The sequence below is a fragment of the Hippopotamus amphibius genome, chromosome 3 (genome assembly GCF_030028045.1).
Source record: "Hippopotamus amphibius kiboko isolate mHipAmp2 chromosome 3, mHipAmp2.hap2, whole genome shotgun sequence".
NCBI classification, from domain to species: Eukaryota; Metazoa; Chordata; class Mammalia; order Artiodactyla; family Hippopotamidae; genus Hippopotamus; species Hippopotamus amphibius.
Window position 1 is genome coordinate 112,067,013 of NC_080188.1, and position 18,302 is coordinate 112,085,314.

An 18,302-nucleotide genomic window follows, 5' to 3' on the forward strand; every position below is an offset into this window, starting at 1 on the left:
AACTTTACTAATGAACTCTGTTGATCTTTCCCTTATAATATTTGCTTTCCTGGGCTGGAGTAAAATGTCTTCCCACATACAAGAATACAAAAAAATATTCTCTTGGATTGTCTCCTGGTATATATTACATTTATACCCTCAATATATATGTAAAATATTTTATATTCCCTATCATTTTACAAAGGATAAGACAGAAGGAAAAAAACATATAAACACTATTTCCAATATATAAATGACCTCACATATACTGGCAGACCCAGGGATTAAAGAGAGTTTCTAATTCTCAGTCCAGTATTCTTTTTATCATGCATAATTGAATCAACATATTTGGTATAGCACAGTTAGAATTCTATTTTACCTAGCTTTAAAAAAAGTTTTCCTTTCAAACTTCCTACTGAATGCATTTTTCACCTCCTTGTTCCTCAAGCTGTAGATGAGGGAGTTCAACATGGGGGTTACCACAGTGTAAAAGAGAGAAATCACTTTATTGATATCTAGGGAGGAATTTGAGCTAGGTCGGACATAAATGAAGAAAAGAGTCCCATATAGGATGGAGACAGCTGCCAGGTGAGAAGAACAAGTAGAGAAAGCCTTCCTCCTCCCGTCAGCAGTCTGGATCCTCAGGATGGCCACCAGGATGCAAACATAGGAGACCGTGATGATCAGGCCACTGAGTACTCCTATTGCTCCAGTCAAGGTAAGGAGCATAAATTTAATCACTGAGGTGTCTGCACACACTAGGGAAAGCAGTGGTGAAACGTCACAGAAAAAATGATTGATAATATTTGAACCACAGAAGGGTAAGCAAAACGTCAATGTGGTATGGGTCGTGGTACTTATAAAAGCCACAGCATAAGGACCCATAACCAGCTGCACACACACCCTCTGGGACATAACAAGAGTGTACAACAAGGGCTTACAGATGGCCATATACCGATCGTAGGCCATGGAAGCCAGGAGGAAACATTCAGTTGCCACAAAAAGACCAAAGAACCACATCTGTGCAGCACAACCCATGAAAGAGATGCCCTTTTTCTCTGCAAAGATATCACACAGCATCTTGGGGGCAATGGAAGATGAGGAACACATGTCTACAAAGGACAAGTAGCTAAGAAAAAAGTACATAGGTGTGTGGAGTCTGGGATCACTCCATATGAGAGTGATCATCCCCAAGTTACCCCCCAGAGTGGCAAGATAGATGAAGAGAAGAGTGACAAAGAGGATGATCTGCTGATAGAGATGATCTGTGAGGCCCAACAAAAGGAATTCAGTCACTGCTGTCTGATTCTGATCTTCCATTGGTCATTTGTAACCTATATAAGAAATAAAAAATGCATTGTATTTAAAAAAAAATTGATCAGCACATATAAAATAGTCTTTTAAACTAATTACAGGGTTGTTGTTTTTTTTTTTTTTTTTTAATCTGTATAGGAAGCTGTTACGGAAATAGACTGGTTGAGCGTATTTCCGGGTACCAGACCCTGTCACTTGTGCACTGATCCCTTGTAAACTTGGGCAATTCATACTTGATCTTTTTGGATTCAGCACCCTCTGTCATCAAGAGTCTAAGTACAATATCTATAACTCCTTTGGGTTCTAATACTATTTGAAATGGGATTCAGTCTTTGTATTTCATCTTTATTGCATGATAGGATAAGAATACCCACCTGGGATTAGAGTCACCAGTGATATTGTAAGACACAAATGAAAATTTAGATCCTGATAATAGACATTTGGGATGGGCTAAAACAGAACATTAATAAAACCCTTTCAGTTCTTGTCCTGGTGGAATGAAGACAATATTCATATCTGTGTATATTAATCTATCCCCCTTATAAAAGGATTAGAGAGGGAAATGTATATAAATGCCAGAAGGCTTATTTAGCATGAAGAAGATTATTTTGTAACACATGACAATTATATTTACATTTATAGAGGACTGCCTTGAAAATAGAGATTGGTTGTGTTTACTCTTTGACCATTCTGAAGATAGAAGTGGCACAAACAAGAACAGAGGATTTAAGATTGAGGTTCAATAGTGTCAAGAAAATTTCACCAACCATATAATTTGAATAATGGAATATAATGCCTTGGGAGGGACTGAGATGCCCTTCCTTTGAGATTAATTTCTGTCAAATACTGCCTAGCAACTTTTTATGAAAGCCATATAAATAAAAAGTATCTGTCATAAGCTCATCTGACTTCTTCTCCAGGTGATTTCTACTTACAATTTTTATAAATGTATGAATATACTGTTAATCAGAATAATAAAATTATTTCCCCTAATTTTATTATATTTAGAAACCTATTTAAGTCATAAATTTTAACAAGTAATATCTATTTTAATAATAAAATGTGTAAAATGTCAAATGCTTAACATTTATATTCAGACATAATTTTTAGGTAAATATTATTTTTCTGACATTAATTGAGGAAAAAGATAACAAGCTGTTTAAAAATTACAGTAAGAAGCACAAGGTGTATGAATATCCATCAGAAAAATTCTAGTTTCATATAATGTTTACAATCAACTCAATTCCCCCATAAACAAAACAAAAAATACCACATTTTGAAGACATAATAATCAAGATGTGGAACTTCAAACATCATAGTACAAAATTATAGTTAAAATAATGTTTATGTCTATTTTATTATCATAATTTGAGAAAATATATATAAGGATCCATTTTTCACAAGGCAATTGCTTGTTATGTCAGTTATTATTTGTAGGAATTTACACCCTGTTGGGGAGACAGGACTTAGAAAGAAAAAGAAAACCTACATTTCAAAGTAGTAATTCCTTGGTCCAAGACAAAACATGCCATAGGATTTAAGAAGAAAAAAGGATCACTGTGAGCTGAAATGGTTAGTGAAAATATCGCTTTAATTTCATGTCTGAAACAGTTCTGAAGTTATATTGGAACTTACAGGCAATGGTCGTGGATATTTATGGACATTCCAGGTAAGGGTGTGTGCTGAGGGTAGCATGCTACACCTGCCAGTATTCTGTGCATGAACCTGAAAAGACATAGTCGCTCCTGAAAATGAGCAGAATGATCTCTATGCCCTTTCCACTTCTAGCATCTATGGCCCCAGAATTCTTCCTGGACGTCGTGTTATCTAAAACAATAAAGAACAAGTTCAGTTTTAAAAGGTTAAAAAATTAGTTGTTTAGTGTCCTGAAAAGCTGAACTAAACAGCAAAGACCACTTTCTTTGGCATACTTGGGGTGGAGAGTGTGTATTCCCAAAAGCCAAATTCATCTGAAGTCTTTTCAGCATATTTCAAATTTTGGAATATTCACTTTAGGATAATTTTTTTGTTGTCCCATTCACTGCTTCAAGATGAACAGCAAAACCCAGAGATTTCTGGTCTTTATCAGAAAGTCAGTTTGGAGGATTTGATTTCCTTCTTGGTAGTGAGTTTCCACAACAGGCATGACACCCCAAGCACTTGGTAAAGAACATAAGCCTCCACGCTGATGAGCCTGAGAGTCAAGAGATGCACCTTACCCGGAACACTGACTCACATCCAGCACAAATAAGGGACATGTGTTCCTGATAGTTTTAATTACTCTAAATCCAGGTCTCCAAAGAACTAAAATCTCAAGAGTGTACACCTAAGGGGCAAAATTAAAGCACTATCATTGGATTTTGTGCCAAGGTTATTTCCAAAATAATGTCTTTTCTCAAATAGAGGATTCCTGAAAAAATAATGTTTTTTTTTCCCCCTTTGAGATCCTTCTTGCCAAAACAGACCCTCATTTCCATCCATAGATAGTGATGTGCTACTAAACAGCTGAGCACCAGCTAGGATGAAATAGTGTTCTGTCTGGATCCTGAAGCCTAGGTTCAAATCCCAGCTCCGTGGCTTGTCCCTTTGAGCAAGTGGGAATTTTTTGCTTTTTCTGTTTTGTCTATTGTTTGTTTGTTTTTAACTATCTGTGCCTCAGTATCCTCATCTGTAAGATGGGGATGATAATGATATCCTTCTCACATTGGAAGAATTAGATGAATTATTACGTTCAAAGCACTTACATACCACACAAGTGCTCATCAATGTCAGTTGTTATTTTTAGGAACTAGTTGTGGAGACAAGACCTAGGAATAAAAAGAAAACCTATAGTTCAAAGTACCATTTGCTTAGTTCAAGGCAAAACATACCACAGAAGTGGGAAGGATCACTGTGAGCTGAAATGGTTGGGGAAAATTTCATCGAAGGATTTAGTTTGGAAGGACAAACAATTCTGAGATCATCTAAAGTTAAGAGGAAAGGCTTTTCAGGTAGGTGTAAGGAGATACACAAAAGCAGGGAGGAGGGAACATTCCATAGTTGAAATGAAGGTTCACAGAGGAGAGAAGAGAATATAGTATCTGAGGAAATAGCATGGTATGCAGAATAATGGTCTCCAAAGATGTCCATCGTCTAATCCCAGAAACATATGAATATGTTACCTTACATGGCAAAAGGGATTTTGCACATGTAATCAAATTAAGGACCTTGAGATGAGAACATCTGGTGTGCCTATCTGGGCTGTGGTCAAAGAGAGAGGTAACTAAGGAAAAATGGTCAGAGATATGCAAATTTGCTGGCTTTGAAGGTAAAGGAAGGGTGCCATGAGCCAAGGAATATGTGCAGCTTCTGCAATATGGAAAAAACAAGGAAAATTATTTTCCCCCAAAACTTCCAAGAGCAATGCAATCCTGCCAACACTTTTGTTTTAGCCCATCTACATAGGACTTTTTGACCCACAGCTGTTTAAAATAATTAATTTATGTTGTTTTAGCCACTAAGTTTGTAGTAATTTGTTAGGGCAGCAATGGGAAACTAATACAGATAAATTGGATGAACCAAAAGCATTCTCTGGAATGCTTTTCTTGACCACCTAAGAAGCATGTTATCTCCCACTCCTACAACACCCATAGCATTGATATTTTATTTGTAGCTCATCTTCACTATGATCTGACTTTTTTGAGTTCAAGAACATGTGCTTACAATTGTCTGTAACCTGTGAAATAGCTATCTCAGAAAGTTGCATGTAGGATATAGTCTATAAGTATTTTTGAATGAAGTGGAAAATAAACTAAAGGTATCCCTCGATTCATAATGGTTTAAATGTAACAATTTAAATTATATTCTCTGATTAAAGAGGGCAGGACAAAGGCAATTCTACCCTTTTCTTCTACCTAAAACCAGCCAAAAGTATAAGGAAAACAATAACAAAAAAATAAATTCAATAACACTTTATTGAACTTAAAGAGGAGAAAGTAATATAAGAAAAAATATGATAAAGAAAATGCTATTATAGGAAGATGCTTCTCTTTTACATTTACAAGAAAATTTCCCTCTAACATGAACATTTATTTTAAGAAGATGATAAAAGTGCACAAGGTTATGGTCAATGAGATGGCTGACTCCATGTTGGAGGAGGTCATTGAGAGGACATGACTGCTGATTGACCTTCAAGGTGACCCTGGACAATCAGAGGCTCCTCACTCCCTCCCTTGTCCTTGGAATGTACTCTCTGCCCACTGTCCCCACCATGGAAGCCATTTTCAAGGACACAGCCTTGACAGAGTAAGGTATTGTTCAGGCCATCTGGGTAGTATATGTAACTGAACCCAGCTAAGGTCTCTTTATAAATTTTTAATATGCTGGCAGGCAGGTGCCCGAGATCCACTCATCTTGCGGCTTCCCAAGACAAGCCTTATAAGTTCCCTTGCTTATTAAAGTACCACCTACCAATCTGGAGTGGTCTGCCTCTTTCTTCAGTCTCTCCTTGTCCTCTGTATATAGGGGTCAGTTCCAGGTTTCATCTGGGGAAATTCCTGAGTTTGCAAATGAACAACTGGTGAATCAGCCAGGAGACCAAAGAAATGAGCCTTGGGAAAGAGGCGAGCATGACACAACTGGAAAACTGCAATTAGCTAAGGGTGGTGGAAGGGAGCAGGAATTACTGGGAGGTAAATAGGGACCAGATTCTGAATTCTGAGTGCTACCTTTGTCATCCTAAGGAGTTCATGCTTTATCCTAAGCAAGTAGGGAGTCATTGAAAGATGCAGAGCAGGAAAGTGAGATGGCCAGATTTTCATCATCTGAGGGAAATCCTGAGCTGGCTATTGACCTCTGTGTGGGGAGGGGTGACTGACTGTATGCTAGATGTTTATACAACATCGCATGAGTACAAGGACATCCCCAAAACACCGACTGGTCTAAGTCGCTAATTTGAGGAACTGCACAGAATGCACTATGGCAAAGAAGGGAAAGAACTGGACAGGCCTCTACTGTGGGCAGTTTGACTGGCCACTGGTGCCCACCTGGAGGCTGAAGCTTGAGTCAGAAAGCTGGCGGAAGAGCTGAGGTTAGAGAAGGATATGCAATTGTCTACTACTCTGCTAGCTTAGAGGCTGGCAGAAAGGTTTACATATGTACAACTAAAACAATTTTCTTTCATCTGCTAGAAGGACGAAGTCTTCTAGGACTATTGGTCTATTCTTAATAAGATTGTGAAAGGTTTTTCTTTATCTTTTAAGTAAGGTGCCTAGAAACTAAGAATCTGTGTTTTATGAAAATAATTTCCTGTGCTTCATATTGTTTTTATCAGGTCTTTGATTACTTAAGAATTCCATCTTTGCTAGACTTACAAGAAAAAAACAAAAAACTAACAGACTATGAGAGAAATTCAGTCTTCTTTATTTTTTCTTCTTATAAATTTATTTATTGGCTGCATTGTGTCTTCTTTGCTGCTTGCAGGCTTTCTCTAGTTGCGGCGAGTGGGGGCTACTCTGTTGTGGTGTGTGTGCTTCTCGTTGCAGTGGCTTCTTTTGTTGCAGACCATGGACTATAGGCGAGTGGGCTTAAGTAGTTGTGGCACATGGGTTCAATAGTTGTGGCTCTTAGGCTCTAGAGTACAGGCTCAGTAGTTTTGGTGCATGGACTTAGTTGCTCCACAGCATGTGGGATCTTCCCGGTCCAGGGATCAAACCCGTGTCCCCCACATTGGCAGGTGGATTCTTAACTGCTGCACCACCAGGAAAGTCCCAAAGTGCAGTCTTCTAGTTTTATTATGTGAAAGTAAGATATACTAATGTAAATATATTTCAATGATTATATTCTTCTCAGGTTTAAAGAAGCATACTCAAAGTTCAAATACACAAACTCATACAATAACTATCTACAAGTAAATTTTTCTTTTTTTTAAATTTTTGTTTCTAAATGTTAATAACATCTCAAATATGGATAACCAGTGGCAATTGTTTATGTATGTTTTATTGTTTTATCATCAAAGGCCTTAGAGATTGGTCACTGTCCTCCCTGTTTTTAATACATGATTACTGCCAGGGTAATCACTAACTAAGTCTTTATGAATTAATTGTGTGTTACCCCTCAACATAAGATTTCATAGTTTTCCACGCTTTTTTGCTGGCTAACAAAACAATAAAGGCAAATTGACCAAAATCTTAAATCAGCATTGATAGGGTAATTTCACTTAAAATTTTTAAGAATATTTCTAGTACATATTCCATCAGTCAAACTTATAACCTTGAAAAATTGTAAAGGTGGGACATAAGAACCAACGCATAGAGATCATTTGAACATTTGTGTGTGCACTTCAAACACATGGCTTCATCCATTGAATTTGTTTTCCTGGTTAGGACTAGGGAAGATACGTGAGGCCCAGGGAGACAATTCGAGGTCTATTAATGATACTACTCCATGCGTTCCTTAGCAATGTAGTCCCATATTTTATGCTGCTAAGAGTCTTAAATGCTTCTGTGTAACTGATAACTCAAGAGATAATTGCAACCATTACAGGAAATCAAAATACCAAATCTCAACTACCCCTCAAGAATCTTAGCTTCCAAATGTTTCTCCCACCCCTCATTCATAAATGCAAATTAAGCAGCCAGTAACTGTCAATCTGGGGCTCCCTCTTCCTGTTCCTACATCCTGTCTCATAATTAACATAACTCATTTTCCCAGGCGTTCCAAGAATCTGAACAGTGAACAATTCTCAGAACAAAGCTAAACAACTCTGAAAGAAGAGAAAAACAACCAAAAGTCATTAACGTAAGCATTTATTAAAAATGCTGAAATGTGGGGAACAGCTTAAGTTGGGTATTACACAGGGAGCAAGCAGATGAAAGATTTTAGAAGACTGATTGGTGAGAGATACTCAGAGATGTTGTAAGTGTAAAATAGCACAGAGCGGGCTTCATGGCAGATCTTCCATAAATGGTGGTAATATTGTTGCTGCCAATAATTAAAACAACATCCATAGCCTGATTTCATTGGATGATGATGATGCTGATGATGGCACTAATGAAGTCTAGGAATGGTAAATAGCTAATAATTGTGTAGCAACTCAGAACAATTACAGTGGAACAGGAACCTTTTTGAAAATAGACCAAACTCAAAAAGAGGGCAACTCTGCCAGAAGTAAATTGAAATATAAAAGAGCAGATTGCTTTGGAGATTTTTCAGTTACTATTTTCCTTAGCAATATCACACAGTGTTACAGATTTCAGGCTGGTGCTTCTTTTCTGATACTCATTTCCAAATTGCTTATAGACATTTTTGAGGAGAATAAATTTTATAGACGTCTTGTTGGAAAGTTCCATGTTAAATCTCTAGAAACAAACCAGGTCTTTTTCTGCCATACAATCTTATGACGTTAAGATAGAAATAATAACAGAGCAATTTTTTTTCTCACTGTAACAAGAAAAGTCTAAAATCTTGTAATCTCATCCCTTGACACCAAGTTTTGCAGTGTTACGTGAAGGACTTCCACATTTCTGATAAAACACTTAGATTCACACACTAGATTCATTTTTTCATTGCCGCGCTGTTTACAGTAGCCAAGACATGGAAGCAACCTAAATGTCCATCGATAGATGAATGGATAAAAAAGATGTGGTACATATATACAATGGAATATTACTCAGCCATTAAAAAATGAAATATTGCCATTTGCAGCAACATAGATGGACCTAGAGATTGTCATACCGAGTGAAGTCAGACAGAGACGTATATGATATTGCTTATAAGTGGAATCTAAAAAAAATTATACAAAAGAACTTATTTACAAACCAGAAACAGACTGACAGACTTAGAGAATGAACTTACGGTTACCAGGGGGAGGGATAGATCAGGAGTTTGGGATTGACATGTACACATTTCAGTAATTAAAATAGATAACCAACAAAGACCTACTGTATAACACAGGGAACTCTGCTCAATATTCTATAATAACCTAAATGGGAAAAGTATTTGAAAAAGAATAGATATATGTATATGTATAACTGAATCACTTTGCTGTACACCTGAAACTAACACCACCTTGTTAATCAATTATACTCCAATATAAAACAAAAATTTTAAAAATAATAATAAAGTGCTTAGAGAAACTTAAGATATAAAACTCCAAACTACTGAAGGGCAAACCTTGCTTTGAGAGCACAGAACCACTAGTACTTCTTCAGGGTTCTGTTATCTTTCCAGGAGAAAACCAGGCTTGGAAAATAAGAAAATTGATGGTCATTTAATTCTTTGCTTTTGTATCAATAAAAGAACTTCCCTCTGAAATTTATTTTTTTTTCATGAGGAAGTAGAAGACTTTTATAAATTGAAATATAGTTGACCTACAATATTATGCTAGTTTCGGGTAAATACAGACATAGTATTTGACATTTACATACATTATGAAATGGTCATCATGATAATGTCTAGTAACCATCAGTAACCCCATATAGAGTTATTACAGTATTATTGACCATATTCCTTATGCAGTTATTACATCCCTGTGACTTTATTTATTATATAACTGGAGGTTTGTACCTCTTAATCCCCTTCACCTGTTTTGCCCACTCCCCCCAACCCACTCTCTTCTGGAAACCAACTGTTTGTTCTCTATATCTATGAGTCTGTTCTCATATTGCTTTGTTTGTTTGTTTTGTTTTTTAGATTCCACATATAAGTGAGATCATACAGTAATTGTCTTTCTCTGACTTACTGCACTTAGCATAATACCCTCTAGATCCATTCATTTTGTCACATATGATGAGATTTCTTTTTTATGGCTGAGTAATATTCCATTGGGGGTGTGTGTGTGTGTACATATACATATATATGTGTATGTGTGTATATATATCACATCTTCTTTATCCATCCATCTATTGATGGGCACATAGATTGCTTTCATATGTTGCTTATTGTAAATAATGCTGCAATAAACACTGATGTACATATATCTTTTCAAATTAGAGTTTTTGTTTTCTTCAGGTAAACACCCAGAGTGAAATTGCTGGATGATATGTCAGTTCTATTTTTGATTTTTTAAGGAAACTCCATACTGTTTTCCATACTGGCTGCACCAGTCTACAATTCCACCAACAGAACATGAGGGTTCCCCTTTCTTCATATCCTTGCCATCATTTGTTGTTTGTTGTCTTTTTGATGATAGCCATCTGACAAGTGTGAGGTGATATCTCACTGAGGTTTTTTTGTGTTTAATTGTCGTTAGTTTGATTAATATGTGCCTTGGTGTATTTCTCCTTGAGTTTATTCTGTATGGGACTCTGTGCTTCTTGGACTTGGTTAATTATTTCCTTTCCCACATTGGGGAAGTTTTCCACTATAACCTCTTCAAATATTTTCTCAGACCCTTTCTTGTTTTCTTCTTCTCTGGGATGCCTATAATTCGAATGTTGGTATGCTTAATGTTATCACTGAGGTCTCTGAGACTGTCTTCTATTCTTTTTATTCTTTTCTCTTTTTTCCTGCTCTGTGGCAGTTATTTCCCCCATTCTATCTTCCAACTCACTTATTCGTTCTTCTGCCTCAGTCATTCTGCTGGTTATAGCATCTAAAGTATTTTTAATTTCAGTTATTTTGTTATCCATTGCTGTTTGTTTTTCTGAGTTCTTATGAACTGTTTCTTGTACTTTCTCTATTTTGTCATTGAGATTTTGTATCATTTTTACTATCATTACTCTGAATTCTTTTTCAGGCATTTTTCCTATTTCCTCCTCATTTATTTGGTCTTGTGGGTTTTTTTCCTGCTCCTTTGCCTGCATGGTGTTTCTTTGTTTCCTCATGGTTGTCCAAACTTTTGGGGTTGCTTGTCCTGGTGATAGAGGTGTTTATAGAAGACTGTCCAAGCCTCAGACTAATGTATAAGTGTTGGGTTAAACAAATATGAAGTCTTCAGCTCTGGGGTCCTCATTGCCATCCAGACAGCAAGGGAGCCAGCTCCAGAATCCCATCCTCACGGTAGGCTTCTTAAGTTCATTTCTGAAGCCAGTGGTCTTAAGTTGGGTTCCTGAGCAGCTGCTGAAGACTAGCTTAAGGTCGAGTCCACGGAGACGCTGGAGTTGCACCACGTCTCACTGAGGTTTTGATTTGCATTTCCCTGATGAAGAATGAGGTTGAGCATCTTTTCATGTTGGCCTGTTGGTCATCTGTATGTCTTGAACTTTTTTATTAATTCAATTCACTAGAGATCCAAATTTCTTAAGTGAATTGACCTTTAGACTGGTAGCCAGTATTTATAGGACAGTTTACTATTTCAAGTTTAGAACTGTTTAAACAGTTCAAGTTTTGGATCTGTTCTTAGTGGAGTTTCCTCTTGACTTCAAAGAGATAAATGAGAATAGCACTGACATATGTACACTACCAAATGTAAAATAGATAGCTAGTGGGAAGCTGCTGCATAACACAGGGAGAGCAACTTGATGACTGGTGATGACAGAGGGATGGGATAGGAAGGATGGGAAGGAGTCCCAGGAGGGAGGGGATATACAGCTGATTCACTTTGTTGTACAGCGCAAACTGGCACAACAGTTTAAAGCAATTATACTTTAATAAAGAGCTTAAAAAAAAAGGTAAATGAGAGCCAGAATTCTTAGGGCAAGCCATTTCTAAAGGATATCTTTTTGTAATATGATTGTCCAAAATTTCATTGGGAATTGTTTCCCATATATTTTTGTATTATAAGTTAATTGGACCATATATGTCAATAGATTGAGTTAATTCAGATTACTGAAATTATTTAGATAAAGTAGTGGCAAAATAACTACTATAAAATCCAAGCTTTCACCATATTAAGCTCTAAGATTTTTGTTTATTTATAATATATATACTAAATTTTGTTTAGATTTTGTAAATCCAACAATTTTTGTAGATTATCTTTTATATGACCATAATTAATTACCTCCTTTCTTGTAAATGCATGTTCTTCCTCTATTGAAATATTGAGTTTTTTCCCCCAACTTTGAATGCAGGCTTACATTAGTAACTTGTTTCACCAATGAATTCAGCAGATTCTTGGGATGGGATTCTGGAATCAGATCACTCACCAGACAGATGGCAACAAGAGTGCATTGCTGGTAGAATGGGGTGGCCATAACCATTAGCATGCCCTAGCACTGCAATTACTAAAACTCACCTGCAGAGAATTGGGATGGAGTGCAGTCGAAAAATGTGCATTGGCTTTTGCAATTATCTCTAGCATGTGAGAAATATGGGTTGCAGTGGTAACTATTGGACAATGAAGTTGGCTGTTGCTAAATGCCACCAATATGCTAGAGGATAAGAAAAATAACACTCAGGCCAGAGAAGGTATCAGGTGACTGTGTTTCCTGAGAGGACACTCCTTCCACTAAAGCAATAAAGAAAAGCACTGGTGGAAGGGACTCTAGTTTCATGAGAAGCTCAGTGGTATAAGGTTCTATTATGGATTTAGGCTTCCTAGAGTCAATGGAGATGACAGGAGTCCAGGATACTTGAATCCAGAAATTAATACCTCCACCAAAGACATAAAGGATGCATCAGAGGTCACATTATTTCTCCAATTGATTCATCAGGCTAGCCCCTCCAGAAACCAGATGACTCAAAGAATCCCTGTAACTGGACAGCTACACATAAAAGAATGAAGTTAGAACATTCTCTAATACCACATACAAAAATAAATTCAAAATGAATTAAAGACCAAAATGTAAGACCAGATATTCTAAAAATCCCAGAGGAAATAGATAGAATACTTTTTGACATAAATCACAGCATTATTTTTGTCAATCTGTCTCCTAGAGTAATGGAAATAAAAACAAAAATAAACAATTGGGACCTAACTACACTTAAAAGATTTTGCACAGCAAAGGAAACCATAAACAAAATGAAAAGATCTCTGAAATGGGAGAAAATATTTGCAAACTATATGACCAGCAAGGATTAATTTATTTCCTAAATATACAAATATCTTATACAGCTTAATATTAAAAAAAGAAAAACAATTAACCCAATCAAAAAATGGGCAGAGGACCTAAATAGACATTTCTCCAAAGAAGACATACACATGGCCAACAGGTACATGAAAAAATGCTCAACATTGCTAATTATTAGAGAAATGCAAATCAAAACTACAATGAGGTATCACATCACACCAGTCAGAATGGCCATCATTAAAAACCCTACAAATAATAAATGCTGGAGAGGGTGTTGAGAAAAAGGAACCTCCCTGCACTGTTGGTGGAAATATAAATTGGTACAGTCACTATGGAGAACATTATGGAGGTTCCTCAAAAAACTAAAAATAGAGTTACCATAAAATCCTTCAATCCCACTCCAGGGCATATATCCAGAGAAAACCATAATTCAAAAAGATACATGTAGTTCAATGTTCATTGCAGCACTATTTCCAATAGCCAGGACATGGAAGTGCCCTAAATGTCCATCGATGAAGGAATGCATAAAGAAGATGTGGTATTCTATATACATGGAATATTACTCAGCCATAAAAAAGAATGATATATTGTCATTTGCAGCAACATAGATGGACCTAGAGATTATCATACTAAGTGAAGTAAGTCAAACAGAGAAAGACAATTATCATATGATATCACTTATATGTGGAATCAAAAAAAAAAAAGAAAGAAACAAATGAACATACATACAAACCAGTAATAGACTCACAGACGTAGAAAACCAACTTATGGTTACCAAAGGGAAAATGGGAGTGGAGAGGATAAATTAGGAGTTTGGGATTAACATATACACACTCTCATATGTAAAATAGATAAACAACCAGGACCTACTGTACAGCACAGAGAACTATATTCATATCTCATATTATGAATATAAATATAATAAATATCTCATAATAACCTATAATGAAAAAGAATCTGAAAAGTTACATATGTATGTATATACATATATAACTGAATCATTTTGCTGTACACCTGAAACTAATACAATATTGTAAATCAACTATACTTCAATAAAAAAAATAGAGTGCCTGTGGACTGTTTCAAGTTCCAAAAAGTAGCAGTCCCACTGGTAGTCCTATTCCATTGTGGGATCATATAATGGATCTCTAGTTCTGTACCTGGCACAGTCAGTGATTGAAGGAATGTATTCTTTTCCATTCCGATTAGAAAAGATAAACAGAAACAGTTTACATTCATGTGAGAGGAAAAAAATATTAATTTACATCACTGCCTCAAGGCTATGTTAACCTTGTTTCATTCCTTAATATAATCTTCAGGTGTCTGGCCCCCTATATACTTCACTTAGTGGATACAACACTTAGTATCCATTATACTGATAACATCATACTAATAGCTCAAGTTACACAAGCAGAATGTCGGAGATAAAACCTATTAAGATTCAGAAACTTGACACATTGGGTAAGTTTTTCCAGGTCTAGTGGTTAGGGGCATGCTAGAATACACCCTATAAAGAAAAATTCATGAAGAAAGAACCTATGTGTCCCGGAAGACTTCTTTCAGTTTAGGAGGGAGCATATTCCACAGCTAGCACTATTTCTCCAGCCCATATACTGAATGGAAAGGCTCTGTGGCAGGTCCAGGTTGCAGCACAAGCCGTCCAGCCACTTGGGTTACATGATACAACCGACTCTATGATCAAAGTTGTAGTAGGAGGAAAAGAACCAGAATGGAGCTTCTCACAAGCTACTGTGGAAGAATAACAGGTTTCAGGAGCAATTCCATGCCATTTGCAGCAAAGAATATTATAGCTTTTGAGAAGAACGTCTGCTCTGTTTCTGGGCCCTAATGACCAGGGAATTCTTGCACAAGTGGCACCATGGGTTACATATTCATTCGCCCATAATAATCTGGGAGCTGTGAGGTCCTCCTGTAGTCAAGTCAGATAGGCAAAGCAGCAATCTATCATAACATGAAAACGGTACATCTAGATCAAGCCCAAGCAGGACCAGAGAGCGTGACTAAGCTATAGTTCAAATGTGTATGAATAAAAGCTCTCCTTTCCTACCTCCAATACCATTCCCATTGAAATAATCATTGTCAGCTGGTACATACACATCCTTTATAGTTATCCCAATGCATTTATGTTTACATCTTATTCATTACATACGTTTTGCCCTTTTTCTTAATGATCAGTGCTGCACATTGATCTTCAATGCAATTTTTTTCTCAACTAACAGTAGACTGTACACAATAGTTCCCTCCAATTCAATCCATGAATACCTGATTTAGTCTTCATTTGCTGCACAATATTACATAGAAAAAAGTTTACTTTTCTCCCAGTGATAGATATTCAGGTTATTTCTTTTATTTTTCTTTGCCACTACACGTAACACTGAAATATATGTAATCGTTGCGCTGGCATTTATATTTCTGCAGTCTAGATTTCTAATAGAGGAATTTCTAGTTCAAAGGCCATATAAATTTATCATTTTAAATGGAAACTACCAAATTGCTTTGCAGAAATGGAGCAATTCATGCTATCAGCAAGAAATAGAGAGTCTGCATAGCCAACTAAAAACTTCATTATCATTAAAACAGTCAGCATCACATCTTCCCTGAAAGGCATGGCATTGACATTTTAATTTCCTTTCCTTTCCTTGACCAATCATGATGTTGAATGTTTTCTCCATATATTTTTGGCAATTTCCACTCCCATACTTGAGAAATGCCTCTTCCTTTGTTTGCTTATTTATCTACTGTTCTTCTGATTCTGAATTTTAGCCTGTTCTTTGAAGATTAGGGATATTATCCCATCACTTGGCACATGTGCATAAATATTTTCTCTTGTTCTATTATTTGCCCTTTAACACTGCTTGTGGTACATTAAACGTTCCATTATAACTTTTAGTTTTCATGTCCACTTTAAATAGTATTTACACATCCATGATTGTACAAATATTTAGTTTCTCCTGGTATATTTTCATATTTATATTCTCAATCCATCTCTATATTATTCTGAAACTTCTCTCATGTGACAAAGAATAAGACTGGAATAGAAAAATATTTAAGAACTACTCTATTTTTTCAGTAATCTTGAACAGGCAGAGCTAAGACTCAAAACCAGCTTCTAATTCCCAGTGTTATTTTACTATACATTCTGCACCAATAAGTATGGTAAAACACAAGTAGAGTTCAATTTCACCTACCTATTGGACAATTTTTCCTTTCAAACTTCCTATTGAATGCATTTTTCACCTCCTTGTTCCTCAAACTGTAGATGAGGGGGTTCAACATGGGGGTTACCACAGTGTAAAAGAGAGAAATCACTTTATTAATGTCTAGGGAGGAACTTGAGCTAGGTCGAACATAAGTGAAGAAAAGAGTGCCACCTAAGATGGAAACAACGGCCAGGTGAGAAGAACAAGTAGAGAAAGCTTTGTTCCTCCCGTCAGCAGTCTGGATCCTCAGGATGGCCACCAGGATGCAAATATAGGAGACCGTGATGATCAGGCCACTGAGTACTCCTATTGCTCCAGCCAAGATGAAAAGCACCAACTTATTGGTCCAGGTGTCTGCACATGCCAGGGAAAGCAGTGGGGAAATATCACAGAAGAAGTGATTGAGAATATTCGGACCACAGAAGGGTAAGCCAAAAGTAAGAATTGTATGAGTCATGGTGCTTATAAGAGCCACAGCATAAGGGCCTATAACCAGATGCACACACACCCTCTGGGACATAACGAGTGTGTACAACAAGGGCTTACAGACGGCCATATACCGATCGTAGGCCATGGAAGCCAGGAGGAAACATTCAGTTGCCACAAAAAGACCAAAGAACCACATCTGTGCAGCACAACCCATGAAAGAGATGCCCTTTTTCTCTGCAAAGATATCACACAGCATCTTGGGGGCAATGGAAGATGAGGAACACATGTCTACAAAGGACAAGTGGCTAAGAAAAAAGTACATAGGTGTGTGGAGTCTGGGATCACTCCATATGAGAGTGATCATCCCCAAGTTACCCCCCAGAGTGGCAAGATAGATGAAGAGAAGAGTGACAAAGAGGATGATCTGCTGATAGAGATGATCTGTGAGGCCCAACAAAAGGAATTCAGTCACTGCTGTCTGATTCTGATCTTCCATTGGTCACTTGTCATCTGTTATAAGAAAGAAACAATTTTATGATGAAAAACCTCTCTTTAAGAGTTACAAATAATATTTTAAGCCAATAACAGATAATCGTAAACAGGTCTATAAGAGACAATTATTGAAATACTGTGGAACTAGAAAACAATATTCCTAGTTACTAGGTTTGTGCAGCTTGTGCAAAGATTCTGTGTAAACTTGAACAGTTCACCCTTGCTCTCTACTCTTTCCCATAAAGAGTCCACTTCTATTGTCTAAAACTCTTATAAATTTGTATATGAATTACTCCCCATATTTTTCTTACTGCGTAATTGGATTTAAAACCCCAGCTAGAAAACCCTTACTGAGAATACTGTAAAATCAATGAGATATTCAGATCCTAGTATATGACATCTAGGAAAGGCTAAACAGGGGAGTTCTTGACCTTACTGAATGATCAGAACCATCCTAATGTTATTAAGATACAATTCGCATAAGTGCTTATCAGTCTATTCCCTACTCCCACTTATAAAAAGATGTGGAAATGTTAATATACACAAATGACAAAGAGGTTACTCATATAAAAGAATACAATGCCATGGAAGGAATGGGGAGGCTGTGCCTGTAAAATCAAGTGATCTGGCAAATGCTGGATAGCACTTGTCATGGAAATTGTATTGAAAAGTAAGCATATTTTGCACCAAAATAATGGAGAATTATTTTATATATCTCATATTTCATATAAACTTCTTTTTAGGGCACTTATCTTCAAATCTGTCAGGAAATATCAATTATACTAATAATATATGTAAAATATCAAGTGTATAATTCTTTTTGCAGGGAACACACTCAAGAATATATTAGTTTCTGACTCATTAATCAAGGACTTAGAAATCAAGCTATTTAAAATTCCTAAGAGAAGATCACTGTGTCAGATAATTTATATGAAAAATA

The 18,302-nt window shown here is 36.5% G+C and overlaps 1 protein-coding gene across 3 annotated transcripts in view; it reads right to left on the reverse strand.

The window, feature by feature from the left end:
• Positions 1-354: 354 nt before the first annotated feature.
• Positions 355-18,302, reverse strand: part of LOC130850253 (olfactory receptor 5G3-like) — a 58,282-nt gene continuing 40,334 nt past the window's right edge. For 2 of the 3 annotated variants that reach the window (XM_057729677.1, XM_057729675.1), the window contains exon 2: positions 16,422-17,380. In XM_057729677.1, coding sequence (XP_057585660.1) covers positions 16,422-17,366 — 945 coding nt within the window. In that variant the 5' untranslated portion in view covers positions 17,367-17,380. Of the gene's footprint in view, positions 1,314-2,928; positions 3,121-16,421; positions 17,381-18,302 lie in introns of those variants that run through there. The other variant, XM_057729674.1, reaches the window with a different exon arrangement.